The sequence below is a fragment of the Camelus ferus genome, chromosome 22, assembly GCF_009834535.1.
Source record: "Camelus ferus isolate YT-003-E chromosome 22, BCGSAC_Cfer_1.0, whole genome shotgun sequence".
Lineage (NCBI taxonomy): Eukaryota > Metazoa > Chordata > Mammalia > Artiodactyla > Camelidae > Camelus > Camelus ferus.
In genome coordinates this window covers 19,147,603-19,165,090 of record NC_045717.1, presented here as the reverse complement: position 1 = coordinate 19,165,090, position 17,488 = coordinate 19,147,603, and the positions used below count along the sequence as shown (strand labels likewise).

The following is a 17,488-nucleotide window of genomic DNA, read 5'->3' as shown; positions in this document are numbered from 1 at the left end:
AGCAGCACTATTTACAACAGCCAAGATATGGAAGCAACCTAATGTCCATCAACAAATGACTGGATAAAGAAATTGTGGTATGTATACAATAGAATACTACTAGCCATTAAAAAAGAATGAAATAATGCCATTTGCAGTAACATGGATGGATCTGGAGATTATCATACTAAGTAATTTAAGTCAGAGAGAGAAAGACAAATATCATATGGTAATCACTTATATCTGGAATCTTAAAAATGACACAAATGAACTGATTCATAAAACAAAAACAGACATTAGGACATAGAAAACAAATTTATGGTTACCAAAGAGGAAAGAGGGGAGGGATAAATTAGGAGTTTGGGATTAGCAGATATATACTACTATACACAGGAAAGACAAACAACAAGGTCCTACTGTACAGCACAGGGAACTCTATTCAGTAGCTTGTAATAACCTATAGTGAAAAAGAACATATACATGTATAACTGAATCACTATGCTGTACACCAGAAACTAATATAACATTGTAAATCAACAATATTTCAATAAAAAAAATTTTAAAGAATTTGAGTTTTGGAGTCTGACAGGTCAGGGTTGGAATCTCAGTTTTGCCACTTTCTAGCTGCAAAACCATGGGCATGTTATTTCACTTCGCCCAGCCTCTCTTTTGCTATCTGTAAATTGGGGAGAATGCAGAACCGACAACCCGGCAGCTACGACCAGGCAACCAGATCATAAAGTGTCTAGTAGGTGCCCAATAAACAGTATCTGTCATTATTATTAGAAATCACTCAGTTACCATTTTCCTTGGGCAACAGGGTTTTTTGATTCTTTAATCTGCTGATGATTTTTCCTACTCTAAAAATCTCCTTTCAGCAGGTCTGCAGAAATAACTTGTTCTTACCTCTTAATGAAGCTTCACTGTTTCAGAGAAAACTAATCAAATTTCTTTCTAAAAAGAAAATAAAAGGAAACAGGAGGAGAATGGAAATAAACAAAGACTAAAGAGGAACAAGAGAGGAGAGAGAAGACGAGTCCTAAAGAGAGGATAACAGAGGAGCGGTGTTTAGCATTGCAGCCACAGACATTAGGTGCACCCTAGTTATTTATGAAATGATGGATGGATGGATGGACGGACAGACAGATGGAAGGGTGGATGGGTGGACTGAGGAGTGGAAGGATGGGTGAAGAGACTTATGAATAGATAGAAATACAGATTAGTGGATAGAAGGATGGATGACTAGATGGATAGGTGGACAGGTGGAGAGATGGGTGGGTGGGTGGATGGATGGATAGAAATATAGATAGATGAATGGATGGATGGGAGGATAGATGGGGAGATGGATGAATAGACAGATGGTTAGAAAGATAGGTGAGTTGTGGGGGAGGGTATAGCTTGGTGGTAGAGTGCATGCTGAGCATGCACAAGGTCCTGGGTTCAATCCCCAGTCCCTCCATTAAATAAATAAATAAATAAATAAACCTAGTTACCTCCTCCCCCCAAAAAAAATTTTTAAAAAGGAAGATAGGAACTAATTACCCCCCCCAAAAAAACCCAAAATAAATAAAAGAAAGATAGGAGATGGGTGAGTAAAGGGGTAGATAGATGGATGGTGGATGGATGGACAGGGTGGGTAGGTGGGGGGGTGACTAGATGTGTGGATGAAGAGGAGAGAATGTCAAAAGGAGGACAGTGTGAGGGGAAAAAAATAAAACTTTGCCACCTCATTGCCTTTCTAGATGATGCCTGAATGTGCCACCAGATGTCAGCCTAACCTCAGGAAACCACCTGAGACACCACACGGCTACCACCTTTCTCACCTAACCTAAAGCCCTCCGATTCAAAATGAGCGTTGGCCCATTTTCGAAATACAGTTTTCATTGCACTCTGTATTTACACACCCATCACTAGCCACTGGCACACCCCTCATCCAACTGGCAGTTATAATCCAGCTCCCCCTTCCAGAAGGAGGAAAATGGGGGCGGGGGGGTGGGGGCGGAATAGCCTCGTGGAGAGCTGTGTGTGGTACCTGGTGGTGCCAACTTCCCACAGGTCACACTGGCCGTGTGAAGAAGGAGGGAGAAGGGAGTGATTAGGGTCCACGTCTGTCTCAGCTCCAATAGCCCTGAATTCGTATTCACACCCTACTTTCCTGCGGTCTGCCCAGGAATCCACTGCCCAACTCTGAGGCTTGGCCAAAGACGCTGTCCAGCAAAAAAAAAAAAAAAAAGTAAAAAGCACCAGGTATAGCTCAGGGGCAGAGCGCATGCTTAGCAAGCATGGAGTCCTAGGCTCAATCCCCAGTACCTCCATTAAAAATAAATAAATAAATAAACCTAATTACCTCCCCTCCAAAATAAATTTTTTAAAAAAGCATCTGCTCTCCCTCCATACCCGGAATGGAACTTCCCCACAAACTGCCTTCAATACTCAAACAGCTTAGGAAGAGCGATTTCATGAGCGCGGACATGAGTGGACATACGAGCCCAGGGAGGCCACTTCTCCAAGATCCCACAGCAGAGTCGTCTCAAAGTCCACCCCTCCACCCTACGGCAGCTCCTAGGAGAAGACCCACTTCCGGGGTCACTGGGGGCCCAGGACCAGCGTCGTCAGAGCCACCACCTTCTCCTCCACCCCTTACCCTCCCCCATTCTGCACAAACCGTCTTGGCCCCAAAACCAACAGGTTTACATTCAGGGCTTGAGGTAGAAGTGCGATTCCCGCTTTTTCCCCCCAAAAGTGGCATTTCTCAGCAGGGGTCGGGAATGCCCATCCGATTGGAAATATTTGCTGACCCCTCTGAGTGGACACTCACAGAACCCAGAGCAGGGTCCTTCCAGCACGCCCTGCCACGCCCACAATTAACCCCTTTGTTGCTGCAGCATGGATACCCTCGAGGTTCCCAGAAGGGGGCTCAAGGCAGCAGGTACTGATCAACAGGCAGGGAAGGAATTTGAGGTTTCAGCAACCAGCACAGCCGTATGAACCCGCTGCTTTTCCTTCCCCCCCTCCCCGTCCCGCACCGCCCCAGAGGCTTCAGGAAACCAGAGTTGCCTGACCCCAAGAGACCCGGTTTACCCCTCCCCACCTCTTGTCCTACCCGGGAATGGGGCCGGTCGTCCACCCCATCGGCCCGGTTTATACTCACTCCCATTCTTTCCTCCTGGCCTGGGGGGTGTTGTGGATTTTGTGCGCCTGGTGGGCCAAGATGACATCCCGGTGGTCTACCACGCCGCCCCGCCGCTTCAGAGGGGGCCCCTCGCAGCTGCCGCTCATCCGGGGGGGCCGCGCGTCCTGCAGGATGCTGCGCGTGCCCGCGGGGGCGCCGTCCGGACCTGGGGGCCCCAAGCCGCGGTCGTGCAGGGCGTCATAATAATTGCGGGGCGAGAACATGGGCTCCGGGACCCGGGAGGACTTCGACATCCATGGGCCTCACTCAGAAATCCCAGGGTCTTCTGCCTCCAGCCCGGGGTGAAACTAGGAGGAAAAGAGGAGAGAGCCAGAAAGAGCGAGAGTAAGGGAGGTGCGGAGAGAGCAAACCCAGGGAGGAAGAGAGGGGAGGCTCGGAGGACCGCACAGGCGCCGGCCTCTTTCACAGGAAGTCAAAATACACCCCAGGACCGGCCCAATGGGATTTAGTATTTCCTTGGCAACTCCGGGCTGGGAAGCCAGTTCTTAGGAGCTGCCCGGCAACAGAGACAGCACGGTGAAGGGAAAGATCGCAGGGCTGTGTCGCAGGACAGATGCCCCACCTCCCAGGTGGTGGCCACGGAGGGTATGACTCCGGATTTCTCCGCACCTCAGTGTACCCCTCTGCAAAGTGGGTGGTCAGGAGCCTGCTTGTTCCGGCGCCTCTGGCCCCTGGGTCCTGTGAGCTCCGAGAGAGTCCCTTAGAAAACTGAAAGGGTGAGTTTCAAGGGTCAGCTTTAAAATCCACCCAGGGCAGGGCCACCTGTCGAGTGAGCCTGCTCTTTGCCACCTTCAGGGGCTAGTGTTTGTTTACTTAAGAGAAAAAGGACAGGGTTCTCCCGAATATATCTTAGACTTAGAGCCCAGAAAAAGATCTCTGTCTCCACTTCATTCACTTATTCATTCAGCAAACACTGAGTGAGCAGCTGCTGTGCTGGGTTCTGGGGACACAACGTGAATGAGACAAACAAATATCCCCCTCATCATGGAATGGAGGTTGTAGTGGGGAAACAGACGGCGAACCAAATAAGTACATTCTGTGGTGATTAGGAGTGGAAAAGTGCCGTGGGGAGAAACTAAGCAGGAAGGGTGTGTTCATTTGCTGGAACCGCCAGAACAAAGTACCACGGTCAGGTCGGCTTAAACACCAGAGATCTATTTCCTTCACAGTTCTGGAGACTACAAGTCTGAGATCAAGATTCCTGTCGGCAGGGTTTGGTTTCTCCTGAGGCCTCTCTCCCTGGCTTGTAGACGGCTCTCTTATCCATGTGTCTTTTTACATGGTCTTCCCACTGTGTCTGAGTCCTAATCTCCTCCTCTTGTAAGGACTTCAGTCAGTTGGATTAGAGCCTGCCTAGATGGCCACATTTTAACTTCATTACCTCTTTAAAGGCCCTTCCTCCACATACAGTCACATTCTGAGCTACTGTGGGTTAGAACATCAACACATGAATTTGGGAGGGGGGGAGGCACAGTTCAGCTCACCACAAAAGGTGATAAGATGTGTTGGGTGGGCTGGTTATTGTATTAAATACAGGGTCAGAGACAGCCTCACTGAGGAGGTGACATCTGAGCAGAGGCCTAAAGGAGGTGATGCAGTAGCCCTGTTGGGTATCCGAGGGAATGGTGTTCCAGGTAGAGAGAACAGCAGGTGCAAAGGTCCTGGGGCCTGGCTGTGTGTGATTGGCTCAAGCAACAACAAGGAGACCTGGGTGGCTGTGAGTGAGGAGGAGAGTAGCAGATGATGGTGGGGAGGTGACAGGGCAGATCACACAGGACATTGTGGACCACAGGAAGAATAATTTCCTTGGTTCTTCTTGGAGTGAGATGCTCTCAGACCCACAACTCACCTAACAGCATACTTTCAACCTGAAACTGATTTTTTTTCCCACGTGTCAGCCCCCACCATTAGCCTCCAAGTGTCCATCCAAGAAAAGCAAACCCACTGGAAGGCCAGCATGAATGAGACAGAATTAGGAGCCTAAATCTCATGCACAAATATTGCAAAAGTCACCTCAACACCCATAGGAGTAAGGAGATCGGGGCAAAGAAATGGGGGAGGGAGCAGAGGCATATCTCCCTCCTGACTATTTCCTCTTGCTCTGCTTTAAACCATCAAAGAAATGAGAGCTCTCCCAGCCTCGCCTAAGCAGAGCAATTCAATATCAGTTTAAACAACACCATTTCCCTCTGGGTAAGTTGTTCTTTTCTCAAGTCTTGTATCTAATGGAGTTTAATAGACCTATCCTTCATGATGCCTTTAAGCTTCAATTTACTCCTGTGAAACCTTACTCTTAATCGCCTACGATCATGAATTTACAAAGCCTTTTGTGTTTTCCCAAATACATTCTCGTCGCATTGAAAAAAACTCCATTATTCCTTTCATAAGCACTTACGCGTGGAAGGTATTTTCCTTCCCATTTAGCAGGAATAAAACTAAGGACAAAAGGTGGGCTCGAATGTCTTGCAACCAAGTTCCATTTCTACCTCCGGAAGTTGCCCCTCCCACCCCCCAAAATATTCTCACAGTGTCTGTCTGTGTTAAGGAAAGAATCCAATTTACAGGCTGAGTGTGCTGTGTAGTATCCATGATGCAGCTAAAACCCCAGGGATCAGGCTTGATGGAAAAAGTTTCAGGCACCTACAGAAGGGATATTTGTACCTGAGAAGTTGGGAGGACGACCAGGAAAAACAAAACCCAAGGCACACATCCAGGTGACATCTTTTAAGACATCCACCAGCTCATTGCACAGGCCCGAGATAGGATGCTCTCTTCCCTGCCCCTTTTCTACAGCACTTGGCCCCAGCCTCCTCCATCTCATTACAGGCCCCCAGTTTAGCTTGATGCCCAAACCACATATTGGGTCATCACTCATGGTTCCAACTTTGCCTCTACTCCCCAAGTCCAGCCCATCAGCAGGTCCCATCCATTTGCCTCCAAAATATATCCTGAATCTGACCACTTCCTACGGTGCAGCCTCCCTCTTCACTGGCCCAGACTTAGGCAGTTGCCCCTCCCAGATGGGTTGGCCTCCTCACTCCCCTCTCCCGACCTGAGTTCTGCTCTGCATTCAGCAGGGTCTTTCTGAAAAGAGTCAGCCGGCTCTTTTGTTGATAGAAATAAAAGCCATACCCTACAGGCTTCCCCATCTTTCTGACCCCTTCTCTCCTTCACCATCTAAGCTCCAGACTCACTGGCCTCGCCATCCCTGGGCACTGCCAAGCTCATTCCACCTTTGCAACTGCTGTTCCCTCTTCCTAGAATGCTGTTCCCCTCGTCTCTGCTGGGACAGCTCCCTTTCATCATTCAGGGCTGTGGTCACACGCAGGCACTCCCCATCATATCCTCCAGTGATGTCTTCCTCATGGGGCTTTTTGTCTTCCCCATAGGATGTCCGTGTCATCCATACAAGTATCTTGATCTGTCTTGTTTGTCATTGGGTCCCCTGACACTTTAAATATTTCTTGCCTGAATGAATGAATGAATGGCCTTAGGAATGGGTCTACCCAGGAAAACATTATCAAGCACCCAGCAGACCATTGCCTGGGATCCAGGACTTCTCCAAAGTAGGGAAGGGATGAAGTGTGAGGGGAAGAAGATTAATTTCAGAGCCAGATCTAACCCCAGCACACAATCAACTGGCTGTGTGGTCCCCAGAAAACTACTTCATCCTCTGAGTCTCTATTCTCTCCTGCACCAGATGGGGATAATGATAAGTACTCCAGAGAGCCTTTGTGAGGGGTTAGTGGGCTAACCCAAGGGAAAGCAGCACCCTGAGCATAGCTCCAGGCCATGGAAAGTGCTTGGTCAACACTGGCTTTCATGTCGATATCCTGGCAGGTGGGTGGAGCCTGGCAGCTGGGAGAGGGGTGAGGTGGGGCAGCTGCTCCAGCAACACCGTCAAGTGTGCTCTGGAGAGCTCTCCCAAGCGCTTCCAGCCACGGAGTCCCAGCTGTCCTGTGTGTACACACAAGAAACAAACACATCCCCAGCCAATGGGCACTTCCAGCCGGCTGCCCGTCCCCAGCACCTGCGGGAGCCCCATGACCAGGTGTGCTGTTCCCTCTCTCTGTTTGCCCACAGCACGATGGAAATGGCAAAACATGTGGAGTTTGCTTCCCCTAGAAGCAGCCAGGTTCCATGAACAGATGGTGCAAAGTGAAGACCGGGTGGGTGGGGGGAGAAAATAGAAGAAAAGAAGCGGCATTGAGCCTGAAGCCACAGAAAACCTTATTGTTAATGTCATCCTGAATAGAATTTTCCTAGATACCAGGGATTGCTTGCATCTACTTCCCAGAATCCAAACTGAAACCACACTGGAGATGGGGACTGACCCTCCATTGCCAAGGTTGGACCAGCCTGAGTTGCCATAGCAACCAGATGGCACCCGGAGATGCTCCTAATTAATCCAGGCTGGCCCAGCCTTGGCAACGGGGGAGAAGCAGGGAAGGCGGGACAGCAGAGAAGTCTGGGGGCCTTCTGTGCACCCCTATGTGGAAAGGGACATTTACACAGCTGTGCTGGGCACCAGGCTTCACTACTCACAGCTGAAACAAGTGCTAATAACTGCTAAAGCAACTTTATCTCTCATAAAATTTGGTAAAGGATACAGTACCTAAGCAAAAAGGTAGAGGAAAAATTCTCTAAAACTTCCCGGGCTCATTAGACACATCAAAGAGGATGCAAATTCAAAAACACCTATGAGGCCCTTCATCCAGGAAATAACAGTAAGACCAGGCAGGGGCTGGAATGTAACCCTAACAAGGCTTCAACTTATTCACTGGTGTGGGAGGATGTCTTTAAATTAAAATAAATAAATACATACCTAATTACCTCCCCCACAAAAAAAAAAACTTAAATTAAAAAAAAAGATTGCATACCCTTTAAAATTCAAGGCACCACCCTGGTGAACAGACAGTGGCCAGGGACTAAACCCCTAGCTCCTCCTGAATTGGTGTGGCCACGTGACTCATTCTCACCCCTGGGATGTGAGCAGAAGTAAAGAGTGTCACCTCAGGTCAAAGATTTAAGGAGCAGGTCTGCTCTTGATGAGCTCCCTCTCTTCTCTGCTGGCTGGATGTGGAAGACACTAAGGGCCCTGAGTGCAATGGAGCCGTGAAAGGGTGGGAGCCTGGGTCCCTGAGTCACTTTGTGGAGGAGAGCCATCTGCTGACCAGGGACACCCTGACAGGGCTATCAGGTGAGTTCAAAACAAACTTCTGTTGTGCTTCACCTTTCATCCCATTGGGAGCCTATTTGTTACAGCAGCATTCCTGTCTTAGTCAGCTCCAGCTGCCATAACAAAATGCCATAGGCTGAGTGGCTTAAACATTTTGTCTCCTCTCAAAATGAAGGCTCTCTCCCTGGTTTGTAGATGTCTGCCTTCTCTCTGTGTCCTCACAAGGAGGAGCAAGAGAGGGAGACCAAGTTCTGCATCTCTTCTTATAAGGGCACTAATCCCATCAAAAGGGCCCACCCTTATGACCTCATCTAAGTTTAATTACCTCCCATCTCCAAATACCATCCCATTGGCGGTTAGGGCTTCAACACGTGAATTTAGGGGGACATCAGTCAGTCCATTGCCTTTCCCTAACTAATACACTACTGGATGGAAGTAACACTGGTTTCATTTAATGAATGTTTTTCTTGTGCTTTGAAAGCTTTGCATTCAAGAGGGAACATAAAAAGGTGTGGAGTCCTGTTGCGAACACCAAAGCGTTCACTAAAAAGAGAGCTAAAGACAGCATCTCTGCATGAAATTATTTCCTCTCACTTCTTCGCTCTTGTTCTCTCTCTCTCAGCCTTTATTTTCTTTCTTCCACTTGTTGTTTGAGCTTCTCTTAGGCAGTTTCACTCCTTCCTATCTTGCTCTATGTACTAAGCTCTCAGTCAATAACGCAGCTTCATCTAGCCCAGGACAAAACAAGAGTTGCTAAGACCCATGGAAAGAAATGATACCCCTTCCTGAGTTCTAGGCTGAAGAGTGTGAAATTCAACAGACCATGGATTCTAACAGCCAGGATGAAGGTAATCCAAATGTCATTTTGAACCGACCTTCAAATGCATTCATCACTTTCCAGCTGTTTTATTTGGCTGATAGTAAACGTGATTTCCAGACCCTGAACAATCTCCGGAGCAGGTAGCCAAGTAGCTGGCAAGTGTTAGGGCTCTATCTAGAAGTAATAACTTGTAACAAGGAGATACAAAAGCAAAAATCAACAAGCAGGACTATATCAAACAAAAAAGCTTCTGTCCAGCAAAAGAAACCATCAGCAAAACAAAAAGGCAATCTACAGAATAGGAAAGAATATTTGCAAATTCTATGTCAGATAAAGAGTTGGTATCCAAAATACATAAAGAACCCATACAACTCAGCAGCAAAAAAAATAATAATTGATTTAAAAATCAGCAGAGATTTGCAGCAACATAGATGGACCTAGAGATTATCATATTAAGGGACGTAAATCAGACAGAAAAAGACAAATACCATATATCACTTATATGTGGAATCTAAAAAAATACGAGTTTTATTTGCAAACCAGAAATGGACTCACAGACGTAGAAAACAAATTATGATTACCAAAGAGGAAAGGGAGGAAGTATAAAATAGGAGTTTGGGATTAACAGATACACATTGCTGCATATAAAATAGATAAACAACAAGGACCTACTGTATAGCACAGGGAACTATATTCCACTTCTTATAATGAGCTATAATGGAAAAGAATCTGAAAAAATATGTATGTATAAACTGATTCACTTTGCTGTACACCTGAAACTAACTGTATATCAACTACAGTTCAATTTTTTTAAAATAAAATTTTTAAAAACCAGCAGAAAAAAAATGTTTAAAAAAAAAACCTGGCAGAGGAACTAACAGCCATTTTTCCACAGAAGACATCCAAACAGCCAACAGCCACATGAAAATGTGCTCAACATCATTAATCATCAGGGAGACGCAAATCAAAACCAAAATGAGGTATCGCTTTGCACCTGTTAGAATGACTATCATCAAAAAGACATGAAGTGAGACGTGCTGGCAAGGATACAGAGAAAAGGGAACCCTTGTGCAAAGCTGGTAAGGAGTCTTGATTGGTAACAGGGAAACAAACCCAAATGTCCATCGAAGGATGAATGGATAAACAAAGAATACCATGTACATCCAATGGGATACTATTCAGCCTTAAAAAGGAAGAAAATCCAGACCTATGTCACAACACAGATGTATCTGGTGGAGATTACGCTCAGTGAAAGAAGCCAGTCACAAAAGGACAAGTACCGTATGATTCCACTGAGATGAGGTCAGACTATAGAGACAAAAAGTAGAATGTGGGTGTCAGGGGCTAGGGGAGGGGGAAATGGGAGTTAGTGTTTAATGGGGACAAAGCTGCAGCTTGGGAAGATGAAGAGAGTTCTGGAGACGGATGGTGGTGATGCCAAATAATACAGATGTACATAATACCACTGAAAAATGGTTAAAATGATAAATGTTATGTCTATTTTACCCCCAAAAAAGTATTTAAAAAACTCTTAACAGGTGATCCAAAAACATCCACCCACTTCCTTTTTTTTTTTAAAGAAGTGCAATTTATTTAAGTACTGGGGATTGAACCCTGGACCTCAGGCGTGCTAAGCATGCTCTTTACCACTGAGCTATGACACTCCCCGCATCCACCCATCTTCTGGAAGTTTCTTAAATATTCAGTTGCCCCAGCACTACAGCCTTCCTGCCTCACAGCATCAGACACCCACTTATTGAGGGCTCCAAGAAGTAGATACAGACACAGACCAGAGTTTTCGTGCTGATTCAGAGCACAACTGGAAGTCACCGCATCTCAGGCAGCGTGAACCCACCCCACATCCCATCTTTGCAAAGAGAAGCCAAGAGCAAGGTGAAATGAAAAATAAAGCCAGGGCCAAGAAGAGCTCTCATTGCTTGAGGGCAAAACTCCAGAATTGCCCCACATACATGAGAACAGAGCTAAAGAAAATGCCAGGCCAGATGGCAAAGGCTGAAGCCCAGAGTCAGACCAGCACGCACCAACGTAGCCCCGAGTATGCTACAAAGATCCATCCCCTGTTGAGAAGAAACCATGTCACAGCTGGTCTTGTTTGTCACCCGCTCACTCAACTGCCGATCACAGCACAGCGAGACATACGCTCCCTCCCACCAGGGTGAACAGATCACCTGGGGTCACTGGATAGTTTCCATGACAACTCCAGGACATTGACTGGGATTTAGGAAGGAGAGAGGCAGGGAGACCCCACGGTGTGCCAGCTGTTTGGCAGGATCCACAGGAGCCACGGAATCTCAAACTGAATCCTTTCTCCCAACTTTAGCTTCATGGCTCCATTATCCTCCCCATCACTCATAAATTTGTTCATCCAGCAATATTTACTGAGCACCTACTGTGTGCCTGGCACTACTGTAGACACTGGGGACCCAGCAGTGAACAAAATAGACAACAGTCCCTGCCCTCATGGAACTGACATTCTATTGAGGGAGACGGACCAGAAACAACACAAACAAGTAAAATATACAGAATGTCAGCTGGAGAAAAGAAAATAGGAAAGGAGAGGGAAGTATGATGTCATTTCGAGAAGTGGCCAGAAAAGGCCCTAGTGGGAAAGAAACATTTGAGTAAAGACCTGAAGGAGCCATGAGGGTGTCTGGGGGTAAGAGTGGTCCAGGCAGAGCGAACAGCCCGTGCAAAGGCCCTATGGCTGGAATGTGTCTGGTGTGTTTGAGGAACAGGGAGGAGGCCTGTGTGGCTGGAGTGGAGTGAGTGAGGGGATGAAGGAGAGGAGGTGATAGAGGAAGATGACAGGGACAGATGGTACAGGCTCTTATGGACCTCAGGGAGGACTTTGGCTTTTGCTCTGTGTAAGGTGGAAGCCATGGAAGATTCTAGACAGAGGAGGGACATGATCTGACTCAGGCGTTCTAGGGCGCCCTTGGTCAAATTTGCAAGAAACCCAAAATGCAGTGGAATTCATCACCTCCACCATTTTGGGGCTCCCTCTCTTCCTCCTTCACCCCACATTCTACTTCATCTACTCTGCTGATCCTACTTCATACTTCCTCTCCCACTTGCCATCATTCATTCGTCCCATGCAGGTGAACCATAATCCTTTCCTCCACATTCGTTCCTCCCTGAGTCTCTCCTCCCTCCAATTCATCATAGAATATCAGGTCATCCATTGCCCAATCCCCAAAGGACTCCCCATTGCCAATCTTGAACGCACCCCCAACTTTCACGCCTCTTTGCCTCCATCCTGAATGCCTTCCACTTGCCCACCCAAACTCCAGCTCAAAAGATGCTTCCGGTATGAAGCTGCCAAGAGAATTCTACCAGTGACCAAAACTCTTACCTGCTCACACATGCCCATGGCCCCTACCTCCAGCACCTGCCACACCCTGCATGAGGCTAGTTCTGGCTGCAAGAGTGAGGGACAGGCCAGAGAAGCTAGGGAGTTAATACTCTTGGAAGATTCCTCAACCAATGACTGACGAGAATTGGAGGAGAAATATCCCCAGCTTTGCAGCCAGCCTGCTTGGAACCTGGATCTGCCCCTCCTGCTGTGTGACCTTGGGCAAGTCACTTTAACTCTCTGGGCTACAGTTTCCCCATCTGTAAAATGAGGATGATAAGAACACAGACTTCATAGAGATTTTGTGAGGATGAAATAATTTCACTCTATGTAATACGCTTGAAACAGTGTCCTGCACGTGGTCATCCCTAGATACCCTAAATAGTGTTCGATATTATTATGACTGTGACTACCATGCTGATTCCATTCTCTGCTGAATCCTCAGAGCCTCGTACAGTGCCTGGCCAGAAGGAAGAACACAATGAACACTTATTGAAAAGTGTATCAATTATTCCTCTTGTCCCGAGCAATATGGCAACTGGACCAATGTTTCAGATGCTGGGTGCTATTTTTCATTCTGTATTCTCTCTCTCTCCCCACTCTTTAAACTTGCTTGACTCCACTGATGCTCCAAGATTAAAAGGAAAAAGGACAGACTGCCAGGAAAAATAAAAACTTCCCCCAGGGGGAAATGTTCCTCTAATGTTGCTCCCTTAAGCTAAACTGTTACGCATTAGCTCTCTTCTATTCTCAGGAGTGGGTGGGTAGTTTTGCCCACAAGCTGCATCTTTGGAATTTTTTTTCCCCTTCAACACGTATTTTTGACTTCTCGGTATTTAGCATTAGTAGGGGTTTCACAGTCTCCCTCACTCATTCTGCCCCTTCGGGCTGACCAGTGGCTGTGGGTGATAACCACGTATTAATACATGAAGACATTAATTCATTAACATGGTAATTATTAGTGTTGAGGTGCTTTGTTCAACAAACATTTATTGAGTACCAACTGTGTGGGCCCCTGTGACTCAATTATTGTGCCTCTTGGGATCTTTAAGAATCTCTGAAGAAATTGCCTAGAAACTGCCTCCCCTTAGGGCTGAAAGAAAATACAGTGATGGTTTTTCGCTGGAGGGCAAAAGCTGAATACCGAAATTGGAAACACTTTTAGAGGGGAAAAAAAATGAGTAGCCCTGGCATCCTGTTCCGAAAAAATGTTTGAAGACTGAGCCTCCCTACATTTTGCTCTTGGCCACTAAGAATTAACCCGTGAATGAGTAGGGTCCAGAATGTTTCCCATATTCAGCTGACCTGCATGCGTTAGGGGAGGGGTGGGTGGGACATGTGGAAGCAAGGGAAGGGGGGAAAGCGTGAATTACAGAAGACACCAGAAGTGAAAGAAGCCAGACACAAAGGCCACCTAGTGCATGATTGCATTTCTATGAAATATGGAGAAGAGGGGAGTCCACAAAGACAGAAAGCAGATTGGTGGTTGCCAGGCACCGGGGGACAAGGGGAATGGGAGTAACTGCTTCATGGGTAGAGAGTGTTCCTTTGGGGTGATGAAAAAGGTCTGGTATTAGACACAGGTGATGGCTGAATATCATTATGAACACACTAAATGCCACTGAATTGTTCACTTTAAAATGGTGAAAATGATAAACTTTTTGTTGTATGTATTTTACAATCAAAAAAGAAAAGAAAATACAAAAAAGAAAGTGTATCTGTGTATAACTGAATCATTATGCTGTACAGCAGAGACTAACACAACACTGTAAACCCACTATACATCAATAAAGAAAGAAAGGAAGGAAGAAAAGAAAAGAAATTGCTCTGGAGAGAAATTTGAAAGAAGCCAAGATTAGTGAGCACTGTTATATTCCCAGCACTGAGTATCACCTGGCCAGGCCCCCCAGGAACCCTACCAGTTAGGTGTCCTGGTTAGCCTGGTCACGGGCTGGGAACACTGAGGCACAGGGGGCTGAGTGATGCCCCCAGGGCTTCTCAGACTCTGACCTGCACAAGGCCGCGGGAATTCTGTTCAAATGTAGATTCTAACTCAGCAGAGCTGGGTGGGCCCTGAGACTCTGCATTCCCAGGAGATGCTGCTAGTTAAAAGTCTGCACTTTGAGAGGAAGGTCTGCGGCTTCTGAATAGCGGCCCCTCCCACTAGGGTAAGTCAGTCCCTGCAGCCTCCATCCGTCAGGCTTGGCCTTGCCGAAGGGGCTAGGAGAGCTTGCCAAGAGCCCTCGCCTGTCTGTCACTGTGAAGTCAGCGGGGTTGAAAGATCCTGGAATAGAATCTTCCCTCACTTGCCCTCCACCCTTAAGGGCCCTCTGGTCCTGTAAGCTAACATTTCAGAAAGAATAATAAAATAAATAAGTCAAACCCTCTGCCAGAGCGTGTGATGTCCAAGAGCTGCACTTTGCATTACTTTGCAGGTCATTAACCCAGTAATTTGTTCAATGTCAAATCCACCCTTTGCCTCCAGAACCCTGGTCCTCATCTTCCCGCTTACAACGGGGGAGAGTAACGGGCAGCATGGAATTACACCAGTCTCATCTGGAGGGAAGATGTCCCAGTGGCATCTTTATGTGTCTCTGCAAATCCCTATGTCTTTGGGGAAAACAGATTATCAATGGGATAGACAGTTACTAAGAAGTCTGGAGTTGGGAATCCTTCCATAACCTGGGCTTGGCGTTAGAGGGACTAGAGGCCAAGTAGGGGGTGAGCGGCCAGCATCAGCCACAGACACCCAGACTCCCACTTCTCCCCATCCCCCCATCAGGGACCTAAGACTGTCCCAGTAAGAGCCCTCATGGGAAATGGTAAGTCCGCCCTGAAGCTGTTGACTCTGAACAGGAAACTCAGGACGCAGCCCGGATACCCAGTGGAGACCACCCCTCCCCCAGCCCCAGCGCACCTTGGAGCTCAGGAGGGCGAAGGTATGAGCTCCCCCTCTTGTCCGTTCAGCCACAAGAGACGCTACCGCCTCCGGGAAGGTATTCTGTCCTCTGTTTACATTCTATTCTGGTTCCTTCTCCCAGCTCAGTCTCTCAGGAGCCCCCAGACCAGAAGCCCCGGGAAAAGGCAGCGGAGCCCGCCCGCGGGGCGCCTCCCCGTTCCCGCGCTCGCGCACGCGCGCTCCGGCTCCGCACGTGTTCTCTGAAGCCGTCAGCAGCGAGAGGAGCAGAGGGGTTCTGTTTCTCTCACTTCTTGAGAAACAAGCGCCATTCGGAGAGTCATCTCTGTCCAAAAATGTTTAACAGAGAGGGGATGGTCTAAAGGGGTGTCAAGCGCTGTCTCCGCTTTTCATTTGGCGCGAGAGAGGAGCGAATGTTAAATATTCAACGGAACAAGCGGTTTCCTAAGACGATGTAATTATCCTCAACAGCCAAAACCCCATCTGCCAGCTCCCTTTTTCCAACGCATTCACGCTGCGTTGAGCACAGCAAACAAGGCCCCGGCAACACCGGCCTCTCGAACTTTTGTTTCGGGGACACCCACACCCAACAAAGCCGTAGGCGATGGGGGAGGGGGAGGCTCGCGGGATCTGTCTCTTGTCCAGCCTTCCTGGGTCTCAAAGCGGAGACTAATGTAGGCGTGAGTGTGACAGGGTGGGGAGAGCATAAAAAAGTATAATTTGACTTAGGTTGGAAACTATCATCATTGGGGGAATGTCACATGTCCACGGCAGGTGGCAGAGACATCAAGTAATACAAGAGCGCTAAGGGCGGTTGAAAGAAAATGGATTTTCATAAAGAACCAAGTATAAGCTGGAAGTCAGGGGTCTGCCCCCGTCAAGCGAAACTGCCAAGAGAAATAAACTCCCTACCCACAAAGAAAAGCTATTCATAGTAAGAGGAGGAGGAGGTCATAGGGTTTCTACGTTTGCATGTGCAGGTAATGTTGCAGCAAGGAAATAAAGGTCTGACTCCTGGCAGGACCCTGCCCCCAGGATGCACACACCTCTGGAAGCCCAACCGGCTCACTCACCTGTATCGCATCAGCTCCGGGGTCAGGCTGTGTGGTTAGTGGGCAGCGCAGTGAGTCCTCCAGCCGTCCTGAGAGTCCCACCTTATCAGCACCCAGGGGTCCAAGCCAGCTGAAGCCCAGGCATCCATTGCCTGCCCAATGGAAAGGAAAGAGGGGTCCCCGAGAGAGGAGAGAAAAGGGGGAGTGTCGAGAGCAGCCCTGCTCCGAGTGAGGACTCCCCGCAAAGGCAGGCACCAAGTGGGGCTGCTGTGCCAGCTGCCAGAGCCGGGGAGTAGGAGGAGGTTTCCCTGATGCTGGGAGGAGACAGCGGAGGACTAGCGGCTCGTCAGCGCCTGATTATCTCCAGCAAAGTACTGCACGGGGACCCAGCGGGGGAGACAAATCCAGCCCCCACCCCATTGCTCCTCAGGCAAGAATAAAGGGATTTCTTGCTCTCTTCTCTCCGCCCCCTTAACTGCACTGCGACCTCCCACCACCTGGCAGGACTCTAGTCTCAGGAAGGATGCTGTTTCTCCCCCACTCTACCTTCTTTCAGACTGGCTTCTCTCCGGGAGCAGAGGAAAAGTGGTAAAAGAGGGCTCTACCTCTTCACTCAGGAGGTTGCAGAGGGGGTGTGTGTAACAGGCATGAGGCAGCAAGGAATCACACTTATCACTTAACCATCTCCCCTCCGCCAGATTGCAACCTAAATTATTGATGCCCTTACAAAAACACTCATTAGATGACAGCTGCTAACCTCCTCCCTGAGTCTCTCCTGTTCATTCTTAAAACAGCTTCCCCTAACTCCCGACCTTTCCCCTTAAGGCGGAGAGGGTTGTATGATTTGAACAGAAAGGCAGAGAGAAGAAAAATTATCTTTCAATGCAAAAAAGGCAATTGATTGCCAGTTTCTGTAGGTTTGCTGCATGCATCAATTCAGGTTCTAAAAACTGAAGTGACTCTTGCTGTTTTTAA

At 47.9% G+C, this 17,488-nt stretch overlaps 1 protein-coding gene across 1 annotated transcript in view; it reads right to left on the bottom strand.

Moving 5' to 3' along the window:
* Window positions 1-16,671, bottom strand: part of CACNA1A (calcium voltage-gated channel subunit alpha1 A) — a 268,920-nt gene extending 252,249 nt beyond the window's left edge. Inside the window, exons 1-2 of the mRNA XM_032465487.1 lie at window positions 16,535-16,671; window positions 3,131-3,459 (exon numbers count right to left, since the gene is read on the bottom strand). Coding sequence (XP_032321378.1) covers window positions 3,131-3,405 — 275 coding nt within the window. The 5' untranslated portion in view covers window positions 3,406-3,459; window positions 16,535-16,671. The remainder of the gene's footprint in view (window positions 1-3,130; window positions 3,460-16,534) is intronic.
* Between the last annotated feature and the right edge of the window lie 817 nt (window positions 16,672-17,488).